This window comes from Pristiophorus japonicus, chromosome 13, assembly GCF_044704955.1.
Source record: "Pristiophorus japonicus isolate sPriJap1 chromosome 13, sPriJap1.hap1, whole genome shotgun sequence".
Lineage (NCBI taxonomy): Eukaryota > Metazoa > Chordata > Chondrichthyes > Pristiophoridae > Pristiophorus > Pristiophorus japonicus.
Genome location: NC_091989.1, coordinates 176,723,172 through 176,739,848, shown reverse-complemented (window position 1 = coordinate 176,739,848; position 16,677 = coordinate 176,723,172). Strand labels below are relative to the sequence as shown.

Below are 16,677 nucleotides of genomic sequence, written 5' to 3'. Positions count from 1 at the left end.
CATCCGGCCAGGAGCGAGCACAAGGGATCTTCACTGAAGCACTTCAGTGGTACCACTTGAGCCCACTAAAAGCAAGATACATCTGACAATAAAACTATTTAATCTGTATCTTCGAGACTGTAAACCTCCGAACTTAAATCTGCCAGTTATTTACCAGCGTTTCGTTTCTATAAGCAAGGCTTCCATCAATTATTTACATTGCAAGAAAAATGTCCCAACAAAAGCACCTCTGCCACCAATCTTTTTTTTGTGAATTGGACCTGTTTTTAGAATGAACTCCATGGACAATAACGATGAAATTGTACTTTCCATTGGATTTTTTTAAGTATTCATTTAAAATCGTAGTGCTGCAAAGCGGTACCTGCCCTGCTTAAATGGCTATTGGAATATTGTGCGAAGTTTTGTTCTGGGAATGCATATTCACAGTATTCCACCCACAAATGTTGTAGCAATTAAAAATGATTAGATCCGAAAAGACGTTTTGCTCCGCTAGGGGTCGGTGTGTTGGTTCCAAAAATCGAATCGAACTGGGGAATATTTGCCTTATGTGTAACTATCCGAGGGAAACGTTTTGTGAACTGCTTTCCAGAGCTAGTCGCATGCATTTCAACATAGAGATCGATTTTTACTTAAAGCGGTCACTCGTATATCTTCGCTTTGTCTTTTACATTGTAAAACATGTGGAATCCTTCACTCAAAAGGTTATTAACAAAAGGCATGAATTCAGTAGCAGCCTATCAGGAGCATGTTTTGCCCACTCGAAGTTGAGCAGTTTGATTTTTTCTTTACATTACATCGAACATTTCTTACAGCATATATGTTTTTTTGTCTTCCTCTGTCTCCGAGCATTTACAGTGAAGAATATCCAACATTAAAACATGCGCTCGGTGCGGCGTTCGCTCCGCCCCCGGCCACTTCCCCTTTGAGCGTGCAAACGTTAGATTGCCAAAGGATATCTGGCGGTCCGGCGGTCACCCGGTTAAAGTTCAAAGACCAAGAGAAAGCCTCCGGTAAACAAGAGATCCAGCGCGACTGGGCTTGTCTAAAATTAATAAATGCTATTTCCATTGCACCGACATAAATAGCAGCCGAATGATGTTCAGTCACTGAATTGTGCGGAACATTCCAAATCACGGAACTCCCAGAGTCATTTTAATAATATATTATGAATACCGCATATTAAAACTTCAAGCGCATATCCAATGCAATGAGGGTTTCTGTCTCTGCCACCCATTTCAGGCAGTGTGTTCCAGACCCCCACTGCCCTTGGTAGCGGCAGAAACCCTCATCGCATTTATAAAGTGCTCGGATGTGCACTTGCAGTGCCATAACCTACAGGACTACCGACCAAGAGCTGGAAAGTGGGATTAGGCTGGATGGCTCTTTCTGGGCCGGCACAGACACGATGGGCCGAAGGGCCTCCTTCGGTGCCGTAAATGTATATGATTCTATAAAAGTTGTATCTTGGGACACTGTCCTATATATTGACACACACATAGATATAGTTCTCTCGGAGTTTGCCATCCCACGACGCCTCAGCTCTGCATATCTCGTAAAGTATAAGAAAACTTTTCTCTCTCTCTCTCAGTTCCCCAGCTGACAGTCAGCTGATCCGCAGCGTGTGATTGACAGCTTCAAAAGTTTGCCCCGGCTTCACTCTTATGCTAAACAGACACGGCGATGCGTCATCCCATTGGCTGCGAGTGTTAGTCAATTTCCCATTCGGAACCTGACGTCGAGTCCTGTATAAAAGCAGCGATGCTTTTAAACAGAGAGCCGGCGCTCCCCGTCCTCCAGCTAAAATCTCAACACGCGTTGGGGCTGTCTTTTTCTTTTCCTCCCTTAAAACCTGCAAAACCATCGCATTCCCTTTTTTTTAATTTATCCTGTATCTGTCTCTCTATCTCTCTCCCTTCCCCCCCCCCCTCCCACCCCCCTCACCCTCCCCTTCTCTTACCTTCAAGCATTATAAAACTGTGAGAGCAGCAACATCCAGCAACCAAAAAAAAATTACCCCAAGAGCAGCCACGATGAAGCAGAGTGAGTGAGAGAGAGAGAGAGAGAGGGAGAGAGGCAACACTCTGAGCTGCTGTGCAGATTCCATGAAGCTAAGGCTCAAATAGCTCATATTTCCACCGATGCTGTGAGAGATCGGAGCCGGAACAAGCATATTTTTTTTAAATTCTGAAGTGTGCAAGACTTGCTCATCATAATAACACCCCCCCCCCCCCCTCCTCCCCACCACCAAGCAAATCAGAGGGGGGAAAAAACCAACAAAGAAATCAAGCTGGCTCTGTCTCCTTCTGCCCAGAACAGTCTGATCGCGGCGATCGCAGGCGTTTGTCCCGGAGTTTGGAGGACTGGGCGTCTTAGTACCAATTGTAGTATAAGGATGGCATCTGAGTTGGCAATCAGCAACGCCGACCTACCCAACAGTCCCCTTGCGATGGAATATGTTAATGACTTCGATCTGATGAAATTCGAAGTGAAAAAGGAACCCGTTGAGTCGGAAGGCAATCCGGGCAGCTACTGCAACCGCATCGGGGGATCGCTGTCTTCCACTCCAATGAGCACCCCGTGCAGCTCGGTGCCCCCCTCTCCCAGCTTCAGCGCCCCGAGCCCGGGAGAGCAGAAGGCGGCGCACCTGGAAGACTTTTACTGGATGACCAACTACCAGCAGCTCAACCCCGACGCGCTGAGCTTCACGCCGGAGGATGCGGTGGAGGCCCTGATCAACAGCGCCCATCAGCAGATGCAAGGAGGCTTCGACGGCTACAGGAGCCAGCAACAGCAGCAGCAACAGCAGCAGTATGCGCCGGCGGCTGGGGCTGGAGCCGGGGCTGGGGCGGACATGGCCGGCGACGAGCTGGTGGCTCACCATCACCAACACCAACACCACCACCATCACCACCACCACCAGGGGCACCAGCACCCCGGGGGAGGGGTGCCCGCCGTTGGCACCACCACCAACAACACCACCAACAACACCACCACCAACACCGGCGGCGGCGGCGCCATGCACCCGCACCCACACCTGCGGAATGACGACCGCTTCTCCGACGACCAGCTGGTCAGCATGTCGGTGAGGGAGCTGAACCGCCAGCTGCGGGGCGTTAGCAAGGAGGAGGTCACCCGGCTCAAGCAGAAACGCCGGACCCTGAAGAACCGGGGCTACGCTCAGTCCTGCCGCTTCAAGCGGGTGCAGCAGCGGCACATGTTGGAGAGCGAGAAGACGCAACTCCAGCAGCAGGTCGAACACTTAAAACAGGAGATAAGCCGGCTCGTCCGGGAGAGGGACACCTACAAGGAGAAATACGAGAAACTGCTAACCAGTGGCTTCAGAGAAACGGGATCGTCCAGTGACAACCCTTCCTCCCCGGAATTCTTCATGTGAGTTTTTTGTGGATTTGCTGTGCCTCCCCCTTCACCCCCCTTCCAACAAAAAAAACTTTTTTAGAAAAACCAAAACTTTAAAAAAAAGTTTTTTTAAAAACACAAAAAAACTGCCGTCTGTTCCTTCTCCCCCCACCCTGTCATCTCATGCATTATATGCTTGCTATATTATAATTTTTTTTAAATGAAAGGACCATATTAATAATAAACCTGCATGCTGGACATGTATGGATTTAATTAGCTTGTTGAAATGGATTTTTTTTAATGAATTATGGCATGGCAAGAAATTATATTCGTGACTTTTTTTTTGCTTTTTTTTGACTTGGAAGCAAACACGAAAACAAAAAAATGCACCGTGTGCTCCTCATCAACCCCCTTCCTTGAGAAAAAAAAAGTTTGCATCTGCAATGGGGGGAGTTGCTTTGACTTTAGTTCCGGCCTTTGCAACCATCAGGATCTCTCATTATGTATTATGCACTGAACTGTTCCTGCAAACAAAAAAATTTGACAGACTGGATTTCTGTATAACAAAGACTGGGACTGTTGCTAAAGAAAACGCAGTTACTGCCGTAATGTTTGGGACATTATATATATACATATATATAAAAGCGGTGTGTTGATACGGAGAACAGTATATAAGTTTATTAAACATGGGCTTAAAAACCCTCTCCACGCGTTTCTGGGTTAACTGTGTAACTCAGCATGAAGCTGACTGCTTCAATGGGTTCGCTCATCGTGTGTGTTTGGATGTCATCTAATTTAATTACACTTTGATAGTATATTTCAAGAAAAGGACAGATATGTATCCCTACCGGCTGTAGATGCGAAATTACCGAATGTTGTGTAGATTATAAGAGGTAGGTCTATGTAGCTTCTAGGATGTTCTCCCCCCTCTCAATGTATATGAAGTCTAATGCACTAAGGTAAGATGGTTATGTTTCAAAAATGAGTTGAACTGTTTTGATGGGACAATGGAGGGGAAACATCTCGGAATGAATTTACAGGATGGTTTCCGACCGCAAATAAATATTATTTTTTTTCTAAAATTACAAAAAAAGTTGAACTTTTTGCAGCTGCGCTGCGCAACCCCGGAAAGCGGAAGGTGAGACTTCAATGGCCCTTCGCTTTTATCAACAGACTGCATTTCAAACCAAAGTCTTGTAAAGGGGAGGAGCCGATCTTTAATCTAATGTGTTGTGTGTGTTAGTGTGTGTGGGGATGACATTTTCATGGCGTTGTATGTTTTTTTTTAATTTCCGGGACTGAATGGCACTAAAATGAACATATTATAAAAGCAAGCAAATTGAATTAAATCGCAGGAAAAACATAAAACTCTAATACATTAAAAAGTTATGCATGGAAAATACGACTGCTGCCGCAGAGTATGAAGTGATGAAGTTTTCCTGTTTTGCACAACTGGATTGTACATTTAGGCGCAACATTTTACGCAGCCAACAGGCTAGAATCAGTGTTTGGACATTTTCTGTTTTCGTTTGAGGCAACAGTTAGTGATGTTTTGAGATATTGCAGTTTATTTCTAGGGAATATTCCCCTGGTCGTGTATGTGTGTGTTTATGTTTTCCAGTTCAAATTTAACCAAAGACAAACTATAATAAATTTCGAAATCTGGCAAGAATGTAATACTTTTTCTTTGCCTTCAAGTTATACAAATCCCTTAAAAATATCTTGAATTCTTGACTAACCACATGTGATTTTAACTCACGTGTGTTGTCTTTCAATTCTCCGCCCTATTTCCTTTTGGCGTTTCTTATTAAAGTTGCTGAATGACTTTAACATATTTTTTTTTCGGAGGGGCCACTGATTTGTGCGCATTTGGATCCATGAACTTGCTGGGGTTTGTAGATAGACTGGAACTCGGGAAAGCATCTGGAGAGGGCTGCTACTGGCAGTCTTGGGGACAGTGGGTTTTAAAAGCTTGACACCGTCACGTTTTGTTATCCTGTTCACCAACCAGCCAGATCAGAGTTTCTCAGTCAGTGACCTATCGGATCTATTTTCATCCAAAATATTCAATGAAATGCCACAATTCTATTTGCTCAGACGTTTGGTCAAAACACAAGGTCCTGATGATAAAGGTGGATGATTCGAAATTGCAACCAAAAGATTAAACACCTTTTAAAACTCAGAATTGGTATTTTAGCCTTAAATACACAAAATCTTGGTTTAAAAAAATAATATTGATGAAGAGTTAACATGGAAAATATTATTTAAGTTTATTGGGGGGGAGGGAGGTACAGACAAACGCATTCTCAATTAGAAAATGTGCAATAAAGGAGTTCCTGGTGTTTACAGCGCTGAACGGGGGTCTGTTCGTGTTCATTCAACACTTCCAAGAGTAACAGTATCACAATTTTACTGAAGTTATTCTGTTTTTGAAAGAACTGAATCTAAATAATTGGGTCGGTTGGAAAGAACAGTTTAAAACTTCAAACCCGCGCACATAAAGGATATACATGTATGCATCGATATGTGTGTGTGTATGTGTGTGTGTATATATATACAGTGTTTCTCGAAAATGATTAGCCAGAGTAGGAAGGTGCAATCAGCCCGCACACTCATACTTAAATTTAGCTTACATCAGTTCTTGTCGCTATTGTTGAATTTATTATACATTATAAAATAGGTGTAAAACATAAACAATAAAACACTTTAATATATAGTCCATAATGATCATCTGTTAGACCGTTCAATGTCTATAGTCCTTTCTAGCCTCTGCACAGAATATGCACCGGCTTCAGCGGCCAATCTCTCTCTCTCTCTCGGCTGGCCTCATGCGATTATCCAACAGCAAGATCCAATGTTTGGGATACGGAATATCATAATGCTAGTAAATAAAATAAAACATTGGCTGGTGAATTTTCCGATCACTCAGTGGTGGAAATTTCAGTAAAACTTTACAGCGAGAAAATATCCACATATATATATATATATAGAAAAGGAAACGGCATTCAATTTGGAATAGAGTTAAGAACAGGTGAATTGCACGCTGATACTGTCTTTCTTACATAACAGGCCGCTATCGATCGTTTGGAAGGTCACCAATTGCAAACACAATCAGGTTAAAACATGGTAAAGGTTAAATCGAGAGCGTTTTCAGGAAAATATATCAGGCCTTCGAATTTGAGAGGAAAAGCACTTTAACTCCTTAGGGCCCGTGGTACAATTTTATGCAGGGGAAAAAAGCGTATCGTTTAACTTAGAAGAAGTGACCTGATGGATTAGGTATTTGCTTGTTCGCTTTTGACTATTCCTTTTGTGAATCATCAACAATAGCCATGCTCGAATAATGTACAGTGAAAGCAAAACTAACTAGTCAAAGGGTTAAAAGAGTGCTTGTTTTTACAACTCGGCCTGGCTTAGGTCATGTATAAATGTTTATTGCATCTGGTTTGTCACACGAGCCACGTTTTTAATCATGATTGCAGCAGCTGAAAGTTTATTGATGTGAAACAATACGTAAATATTATCAGATGTGTCTGTGTGGTGTCTGGCTAACATCCACGGTAGGAAGTGATGTTTTATATGACTGAAGGAAGAAGAGCCATTTCGGCACGGTCTGTACTGCAAAGCGGACACAAAAGAAAGCGAATAACCAACATACAATAGTTACTTAAAAATATTTCAGATGATATATACATGAGAGATAGATAGATAGATAGATAGATAGATAGATAGATAGATAGATAATCTGACACATAGATAAATAAATAGACAGACAGACAGACAAATAAATAGACAGACAGATAAACAATTTTGGTCTCCTAATATCTTGTTACTGACGCCAGTCAGTGATGTGTGATAATACATATTTTTTAAATCCTCAGTATTAACTATTGTAATTAATAATCCGAATGATTTGTGCTTGATTCTCGTATCAGACCCGCAGCGTTTCCTTTGTAAGGCACGAGGAAATTGCCAAGGTAAATTTCTTCAAAGGTGGTGGGATCCACTAGCTGTTCAAGGACAGGAAGTCAACGGTGGCTTTCAGGCGCAGACACTGATGGAAGATTTGCTTAATAGAGTCTCCCTCTAAACATCCCGGCTCCTGCACATGTCAAACCTCAGAAAGGTCGTGCGATAGAACATAAAATCGGCGCGGCGTCTTGCAGAGATTAGATCAGTCTCACGTGTTCGGGTTGGTGGTATTTGAGTGTGCAGATTAAAAGAGTTAGAATTAGGGGCATTGTTTCAGAGTTATTCGTTACAGAGGATTGCAGAGTATTTTCCCAATACAGTTACTCTGTTCCTTAACCCAAGGTCTGATTGCCATCAACAAGAAGGAGAACAAGCAAAAAGAGGGAGAATACAACGACACGGCTTTGGTTAGAAGGAAAGGGGGCGTTTTGTTACTGAAATGTGAGAGCTTCCAGCTTTAGACTCTTAAAGTGCAGTAAGCAATGAAACTGCGTGGAGAAGTATAGGTGTCAGAAAAAGCAGTTCAGTCTCATAATTCAGTCTTTCGGTTCTTTCTCTCGCAAGCTCGCACACACTTTCTTACTTTCTCTCGCACACAGTCCTCTTTTCAGTCTTTCTCTCTCGCACATACACACCTACTTTCTCTCAGCCCAGTTTTGTCTTTCACACGCATACTCCTGTCTTGTTCTGGCTCATTTGCTGCCCCTCCTCCTTCGTCCTCTTACCTTCCACTCTTGTCTATCTCACATCTCTCTCTCTCTTATTCACACACAATCGCAGATCCTTAATGCATATACTATCCATATAGATTCATTATACGGCCTACATAAAGATAATTAGGCAGAAATGTATGGCTCCAGTATACAGATGGAATTCGGTGGCAGGTCGACAAAATGGAGCCCAGAGTGAAGCGCTTTCCTCCTTGACTTTGTATATTGTCCCGCACTTGATATCATAGAATCAAGTGCAGAAGGAGGCCACTCGGCCCACCGTGTCTGTGCCGGCATTTGAAAGAGATACATCCAATTAGTCCACACACCCCGCTCAATAGCAATGCCCTTTTTGTCCCTTTTCAAATACATATCCAGTTCGCTTTTGAAAATTACTATTGAATCTGTTTCCACCACCCTTTCAGCCAGTGCATTCCAGATCACAACAACTCACTGTGTAAAAAAAAATCTGTCTACTCATCTGTCCTCTGGTTGTGATATACAACTGCATTGTCCGCTTCCGCATGTTTGACTGTCTTTGATACATTTACTGCAAGCTTCATTACTTAAAAAAATTACAAAAGTTGCGTATAATTATCCTTTCACTAACCCACTTGCTAACCAGTGATTCCGTCCCGCTGCGCAGAGCTCGCCAGCCGGACGAGGTCTTAATTATAAAGAGCAAATCTGAGAGCAGAAAATTCTGAGCTGCTGAAGTGTTGCTGCAAGTGTATGTGTGTGTGCGCGTGTTTTCAACAACTGCCTTAAAACAGTGCAAGAAACGGGAACAAATTGATAGAGAAGTTAGTAAATCTGTAACTGCTTGATAGATCTGATAGCAAAGAAAAGCATGTGGAAGAATATGAGCTGAAGCTTTATAGTGAGATGTGTGTGAGTTATATGTGTGGATTTAAACTTTAGGCGTCTAGATTTATACAGAATCACTCCAGGGAGACATTAATCTTTGGCTTGCAATATTATTTGCTAGTGTTTTTTTGTGTGTGTGTTGCAATGTTCGTGTATGTCACATTCTTTCGGAATGTGCGTGAAATTGACAAGGATCAGAAAACACATTCCCAGAATAGCCCATGTTTTAAAAATGGACCAAGCAAGCAAGGTTAAAATGTAACGGATCGTCAGACCAGGAAGGGTTAAAATTGGAAAGCTTCCAGTACTTGAACTTGGTCCTAGATTCTTGATTTTTTTTAACTCTTTGCAGCCGTACAAAAGATGTTCCACAGAGCGGAGAATGTTTGGACTGAACAATTATTATATAGTTTGAAGCATTAATAATAACAGGGTCCTCTGCAATACTTGCAACAACACAATACCTACAGCATCTCACCCTCCAACTGTAAAGGTTGCAGCCGCTAGCAATATGTCAAGGTAGCGTTGTCAATAAAGCAAGATTAACACGCGAACGCGAGTCACATCACAAGACAGAAAACATCCTCTGAAGTCTGAACTCGGCTGAAAGATCCCGGGAATTTCAGCAAAGACTGAAATCAGTCACAATAAAGAGGTGAGAACACCCGAGCAGATCAGCTATCTCTCTATCTCTTCTCATTGCCTCTTGGACATTTCCCGAGCTCTCTATCCCGCTATCTCCCAATGCTAAATAACCGCTTTGTACACGAGAGTCTTGTCAAGATAATAGGAATAGGATGATCCCATAGTAATTGGTAAGAGGTTTAGAGGAGATATGAGGGGAAATGTCTTCACCCAGTGGGTTGTGGGGGTGTGGAACTCATTGCCTGAAAGGGTGGTAGAGGCTTGGATGTGCACTTGAAGTGCACCTGCAGGGCTAAGGACCAAGAGCTGGAAAGTGGGATTAGGCTGAATAGCTGTCTTGTCGGCAGGCACCGACACGATGGGCCGAAATAGGCTCCTTCCGTGCTGTAAATACCTATGATTCTATGAAAGGGAGGCAGAGCTAACCTACTTAAAACACGCCCTGGAGTTGCACACCGGATCTTCACCACTGCCTGTATTTAGATTATGTGATCCTGCACCTCTCTCACATACCTTGCCACCAATCATATGTGAGGGTTTTTTTCTGTTTTAAAACAATTTTTCAAGCCCCCAACAGTCTGTACCTGTGACTATTAGAAGTTAGGGGCGTGTGTTCTGAATCTGCTAGAATCCGTTAAATAAAGGACCTGCTTGAATAATTTTCTAATGTGAGATCAGCCATGATCTTATTGAATGGCGGAGCAGGCTCGAGGGGTTAGATGGCCTACTCCTGTTCCTAATTCTTATGTTCTTATGTAGATCGGGATCCTTACTGGACCCAGACATGTCCATGAATGGGAGCTGCCAATGGGAACCCCATTGGTTTAATCAGGGAGGTTATGCTTGAACTGTATAAAACACTGGTTAGGCCGCAGCTGGCTCTTGTATTCTATTCCTCCACTGTTGAAGGCAAGTATTCCATATGCCTTCTTAATCACCTTACCCACCTGGCCTGCTACCTTCAGGGATCTATGGACATGCACCCCCCAGATTGGGGGGCATTTGATTTAACGTTTATTTCGTTATCCAACCAAAAAGAGTTCTGTGGACATGCACTCCAAGGTTCCCTTGATCCTCAGCGGCAGGTCGGCGCCATAAACGGAGTGGTGAATGGCAGCCATGGGCAGCATAGCGGTATACCTCTGCAAGGTACTGCGAGAGCTGGTGCAGGAGTGCGATGGCAGCGCAGAGTGACGTCATCAAGATCGAGGTCAGTGATTGGAGCGTGGCAGATACAGCAGGAGTGGCGAGGTCGCGGCCCAGGAGAGGCGTGAGTTCGGAGCCAGAAGAGGCGAGGGCCCAGGGCCAGCACGGGCCAGCCCACACTGCGATATGTGTGCACACTAGGTCTGTGTAGCAGAGCAGGTCTCCAGTCATCTTGGATAACCCTTGCCACAGGACCAAGACCTAGCTCTGTCAAGTCCGTGTGGTGGCTGGTGTGCAATGTCCGCCCCACGTTAAAAAAATCTACGCACAGGCATTTTCCACCCTTCAGGATGTAGTTCAGGATCTGGAATATTAGGTCCTCCATTGAAACACCTGTGAACTCATCCTTTTTTGGTGTGGAAACAAGTCATCCTCGTTTCGAGGGATTGCCTATGATGATGATGGTTTAATCAGGAATACTGCATTTCCAGGCACATTTCAGCAGCGGTTAGACATTAAGAATCAATGTCTTTAATTTGCCAGCTTGAGAATTTGCAAGGGATCCATAGTAAAGTCTTCACTTTGCCCCATCTTTTGCTCATAGAATCATAGAAATGTACAACACGGAAGGAGCCGGCCAACAACAGCTGTCCAGCCCAATCCAACCTTCCAGCTCTTGGTCCGTAGCCCTGCAGGTTACAGCACTTGAAGTGCACATCCAAGTACGTTTTAAATGTGGTGAGGGTTTCTGCCTCTACCATTCTTTCAGGCAGTGAGTTCCAGATCCCGACCAGCCTCTGGGTGAAAAATAACCCCCTCAAATCCCCTGTTTGGGGATTGTTATGGGGAGCAGGTTATTTTGGAGATTTTGTTTTGAAGACGTCACGGATATTTGTTGCGCCGAACGACCGAGGTACCTGGTGGCATATGATTGGACCAAACACAGACGCATTTACCTTCTTGCTGCTTCCGTCACAGAACTTAATGTGCATGGTTCAGCACCTGCACAGGGTGCTGATGACATACACCATCCAGCTGCTGACCGGTGTGATGTTCTGGAATCGTTTGGGAAGAGGTGACACCACACTTCGAATTGCAGGGTTATCCAAAACACACGCCGTGTCCCCTCACCAACGATTGCTCAATTGAGTTAGTTATTACTATCAGGCTGGGGACTAAACCTGAATAACATTAGACATAAGAGCAGGAGTAGACCACACGGCCCCTCGAGCCTGCTCTGCCATTCAAGAAGCTCACAGCTGATGTGATCTGCGCCTCAACACTTTCTTGCCTGTTCCCCATAACTGTTGACTCCCCTATAGTTCAAGCATCTGTCTAACTCAGCCTATATATTCAACCACCCAGCCTCCACAGATCTCTAGAGTAGAGAATTCCAAAGATTCATCACCCTCTGAGGGAAGAAATTCCTCCTCACCTCCGTCTTAAATGGGTGACCCCTTATTCTGAAACTATGCCTCCTAGTTTTAGATTACCCCACGAGGGGAAACATCCTCTCAGCATCTGCCCTGTAAAGCCCGCTCAGAATCTTATCTGTGTTTTATATGAATCTTATATATGTATGAAAAGCTGCAGAACAGTTAAACACATGAGGAGCAAATTAGTATATTGGCGAAATTCCAGTGCAAGGTGCCCACTGGCAATCCTGAACCAGCTATTCCAATTGACCGGGTGGGGCAGAGGGTAACATTCCTAGTACATTTTTGTCTTCTGCAATCGCACGTTTCTGAACATGCACTCATCAGACCTGTAACACTTGCTGTCACCTAAGGGCGTAAACGTGTTTCAGCTCTGCGCTCTCATTTTGCTTCTCAAGTCGCATGTTCCGAACTATGACTAACTGCATCCAACTTGACAACGTTCCTTGTATAATTGTTCATTGGAATAGATTCAGAGTCATCAAATGAATAATTCTTTGTGGGGGCAGGGGTGTTCAGAAGACAAACGTTCACAGTTGCGGGCTGGGTGCAGAATGAACTTGGGGGCGTTTCCTTAATGCTGAGCAGAACCTTTCCAAGGTTAACGCGGGTAAATCTAAACCCTGGTGTACATCCAGCCCGGGTGAAGCACACGGCCAGCATTAATTGCTGCTCCTACAGTCATCAAATGCATTCCTTATGTTGTATAATATTCACAGTCACGCCTCGGAGGTACCGCTTCGCCGAAAAGGAAGCCATCTAAAAGTTGTATTCGGTCAATCAGTGAACTGCACCATGACTGAGTAATGTGAGAGACATGGAAATGTACCAGGTTGTACCTGGCGCATTTACGATTATTAAAAGAATACTTTTTTGTTTTGAAATTCTCGGCCAGGGGACATCTCCTTTGCACTGCACTGGCTGTAATGTACTCCATTGGCTGTAATCCTGAGGCCGCGAAAGGCGCTATATAAATGCAAATCTATATTTTCTTTTTACACCGTATTTACAGCCCAAACCGAAGACTCGCCTTCTGCATCTGGCGTTATTTTGGTTACTGCAGAGACACGTGACCCCGAGCCAATAGCAAAACATTAAAGTTTAAAAAAAGGAGGAATGGGACAACGAAGGGAAATCTGTGTGTTTTTATATAGGATAATGCACAGCAGGTCAGTCGGCATCCGAGAGAGAAAAGACAGATTCACATTGCCAATGGGGACCGCCGGCAGAACTGGTGGCGAAAAATATTAAAATTCATATGGCTTTATATTGGGGATTAAAAGAATTTAACGTTCTGACAACCTTCTCTGATACTTCATTCAATGCAAGCTGATGTTAAATGACTACTGCACACAGAGCGACTACCCGCACCTCAGTATAGTTAAAATGGGGAGCATCAGCCTGTCAATCTCATTCATTTCTTACAGTGTGCACATTTGGAGCAAAAGGTGTGAACTATAACACGTTTCACTCCCTTAATGGTGCGTTTCGGTGCGAGGTGAGGGTTATTTTCGTTACTTTCAACTGTGATCTTCGGATTGATTTTGTTTGAATTCACTGTCGGTCCAGCAAGTTAATATCCAGCGGGTTGCATCTCAGATCATCTGGTAATTAAAAGGTTAAATCCATGCCAGGGACATACAAAGTGCATTTGGAGCAGGTTTGTGCAGAAGGTCCTGTAATCGAACGTTTTCCTCACAGACTACATGAGCGCAGTCCCCTCTGTGGGAAGAAAGTTCAGGGACAAAGGGTTTGCGTCTGAACTTGTGGATAGTGCAGAATACCATTAATAAAGTCAAGGTAGAGTCTTCCATCCTGCATAGATTTCAAAATAGGAGTGTAAGAGCCGAGGGAAAGAGGAGGCAACTTCAGCAACCAATGGATGTACAGTGTAGTCTATCGAGATTCCGAATATGTCCCCATTTGAGATTCATTCTAACTTTAAGAAATCATGTTAGCCTCTTTTAGTTATTAAGGGAATCAAGGAATATGGGGATAGTGCAGGAAAATGGAGTTGAGGGAAAAAAATAAACCATGATTTTATTGAATGGCGGAGCAGGCTCGAAGGGCTGAATGGCCTACTCCTGCTCCTATTTCTTATGTGATGTCCTTATGTTGTTTTCGGAATTACACAGAAAACCAGGCCACCCTTTGAAAGGAAAATCCCAATGTGCTTGGACAAATCTTCCCGCCTCGCACAGGTTCTCATCGCCTTCCTGTTCTCGCTCACCTCGCCTACTACCTGGATGGTCAGCTCCCTTTCACTCTCCCTCTAGAAAAACGATCCAACATCTGTATGAGTTTCTCTAAATGCAATAAACACGATTCACACTTATTATCCTAACTTGTGGTTATCGTTTCTAAAAGAATGTAGAAAGCAACACCACAATCGAGAGCTGTAAGGTCAGTAAGAACAACTTCGGTGCGCCTTCGCTTGGCACCAATTCACATTGAATTATTGGTGCAGTGTGCGTGTGTCTGACACATTAGAAGTGGCTGGCGCGGCGTTAAATTGGACAATCAGATTCACAAAGATATGAATTAACAATATTACCTTCAATGTGCTTTCGTTGCAGTTTGATGGGATGCCAATAAAAGTATTCACTGCAGCAGGCATATGCGGGACGCGATGTGGTCGATGACTAACATCTGGCCTGTAAACATGCTCCAATGTACATTCAGTGGGAATTGGCTATTCATATACAATTCGAGTACCTAAAATGTGTTCAGAAAGGAAAAGTGAATAGAATTAGTGGAGAATTGCACACAACTCCTCACATTGTCTGCACGTATTCACGCTGTCATACCAGCACCTGTACTGTACAATCTTTTCTTTTTCATCTTTGGTGCATTATATTGCTAATTACATACACTTATTTAGTGTATATTGCACAAATTACATTCGCTTATTAAAGAAAGACTTGCATTTATATATATAATATATTTTTAAAATTGCATTTATATAGCGCCTTACACCACCTCAGAAACCCCCCCCCCCCCCTCCAAAGCGCTTTACAGCCAATGAAGTACTTTTGAAGTGTATTCCCTGTTGTAATGTAAGAATAATTTATTTCTTTATCTTCCTTCCTTCTGTCCTTTGTTTCTTTGTGTGTTTCTTTATTCCTTCCTTTCTTTTTTCTCTCTTTTATCTCTCCTTTACTCTTTCTCCATTTCACATGCACACATGATATCCGGGAGATAAATACAAAGTATGTATCTATTATTAGATAGTCACATAAATCCGTCGATTCTAGGTGCATAAATTTTGATCAGAAGTTTGAATTAATCTGACTGCTGCATGCTGTGAATTTGCGCCCGATTTGGGGAAATGTTAGGTGCTGGTGTTTTTGTTCTAGGGGGAGGCGGCTTCACAACACAAACCGCACTCATCTTTTCCGCCCCAAAGTGTCAAGTTGCTGCAGCGTACGTGTCAACTCCTCTCATTGAGAACATTTGACTGAAAAGCAAAAATTGCAGACATTAACCGCCAAGGCATTTAAATAATAATAGGCTGGCAACAACAATAATACACGCACAAAAATCGACGAGTTAGTTCTAGAAAATAAAGCACAAGCGGGATTGTTCTGCAATGGGACGAGAGCAATGCGCCAAAGCTGCATGCCTTCAAATGTCACTCCACCTACACCGGCCGCCGCAACAGGCGATGCGTGGCGTGGGTTTCGCAAGTGTTTTAGATCAGAAACTGGGAGAAGGGAGGGGAGCCATTTCGGTCAACAAATCCGAGAACTGAAGCATCACCACGGCTTACCAGAACAAACGGAGGTGACAGGTGTTACTAGAGTGGAAATACTTGTGAACCTTCACTGCTGCTTTAGTAATATTGAAACTGAGGATAAACCGGTCGATGTCTGTGTCCCGCAAGATGAAGGGGGAACGGTTGCGAAATATATATACACACACATACACATGATATTCCCCATTTTTACACCTCTGCTAAAATAATTAGTCATATTGTCAATTGCATTGCAACTGATAGAAAATCAGATGTTGTAGCAGGCCCATGGACACCTGGATGACAAAGGACAGGTTAATATTTTGGTTAGAGATCCTAACCTGAACACCTTGTATTTCTATAGCACCATTCACGACTTCAGGGCGCCCCGAAGCGTTCTTACAGCCAGTGAATTGCTTCTGAAGTGTAGTCAGTATTGTAATGCGAGTGATATTGGGAGGCGGCGGAGTGTGGCTAGTTCATTAAGGAAGAGGATTGAGAAGATGATTTTTTTCTGTCTCCCGCATTTATTTTAGCCAACTGGTCGGTTTTTTTTTGCTGTTAATTCCCGATGAATTGAACTCACGTTCCTCCCGCATCCCGCATGCACAGTTTCGAACCAGACTGGTAGCCCACGCTATCTGTCTCAAATAAACGCCAGCTGTATGGTTTTACTGTGAACATAATCAGTTTAACTTGGAGTATAGCACATATATACGGTGCCATTATCCCATTCTATGAGAAACATCACTATCTGAGTTGTGACGCTCTGGAATGCATTAGGGTGGTGGAAGCAAATTCAATAGTAACT

The 16,677-nt window shown here is 43.6% G+C and overlaps 1 protein-coding gene across 2 annotated transcripts in view; it reads left to right on the top strand.

The window, feature by feature from the left end:
• Positions 1 to 1,788: 1,788 nt before the first annotated feature.
• Positions 1,789 to 16,677, top strand: part of LOC139278983 (transcription factor Maf-like) — a 389,896-nt gene continuing 375,007 nt past the window's right edge. For both annotated transcript variants that reach the window (XM_070898283.1, XM_070898284.1), the window contains exon 1: positions 1,789 to 3,390. In XM_070898283.1, coding sequence (XP_070754384.1) covers positions 2,393 to 3,390 — 998 coding nt within the window. In that variant the 5' untranslated portion in view covers positions 1,789 to 2,392. The remainder of the gene's footprint in view (positions 3,391 to 16,677) is intronic.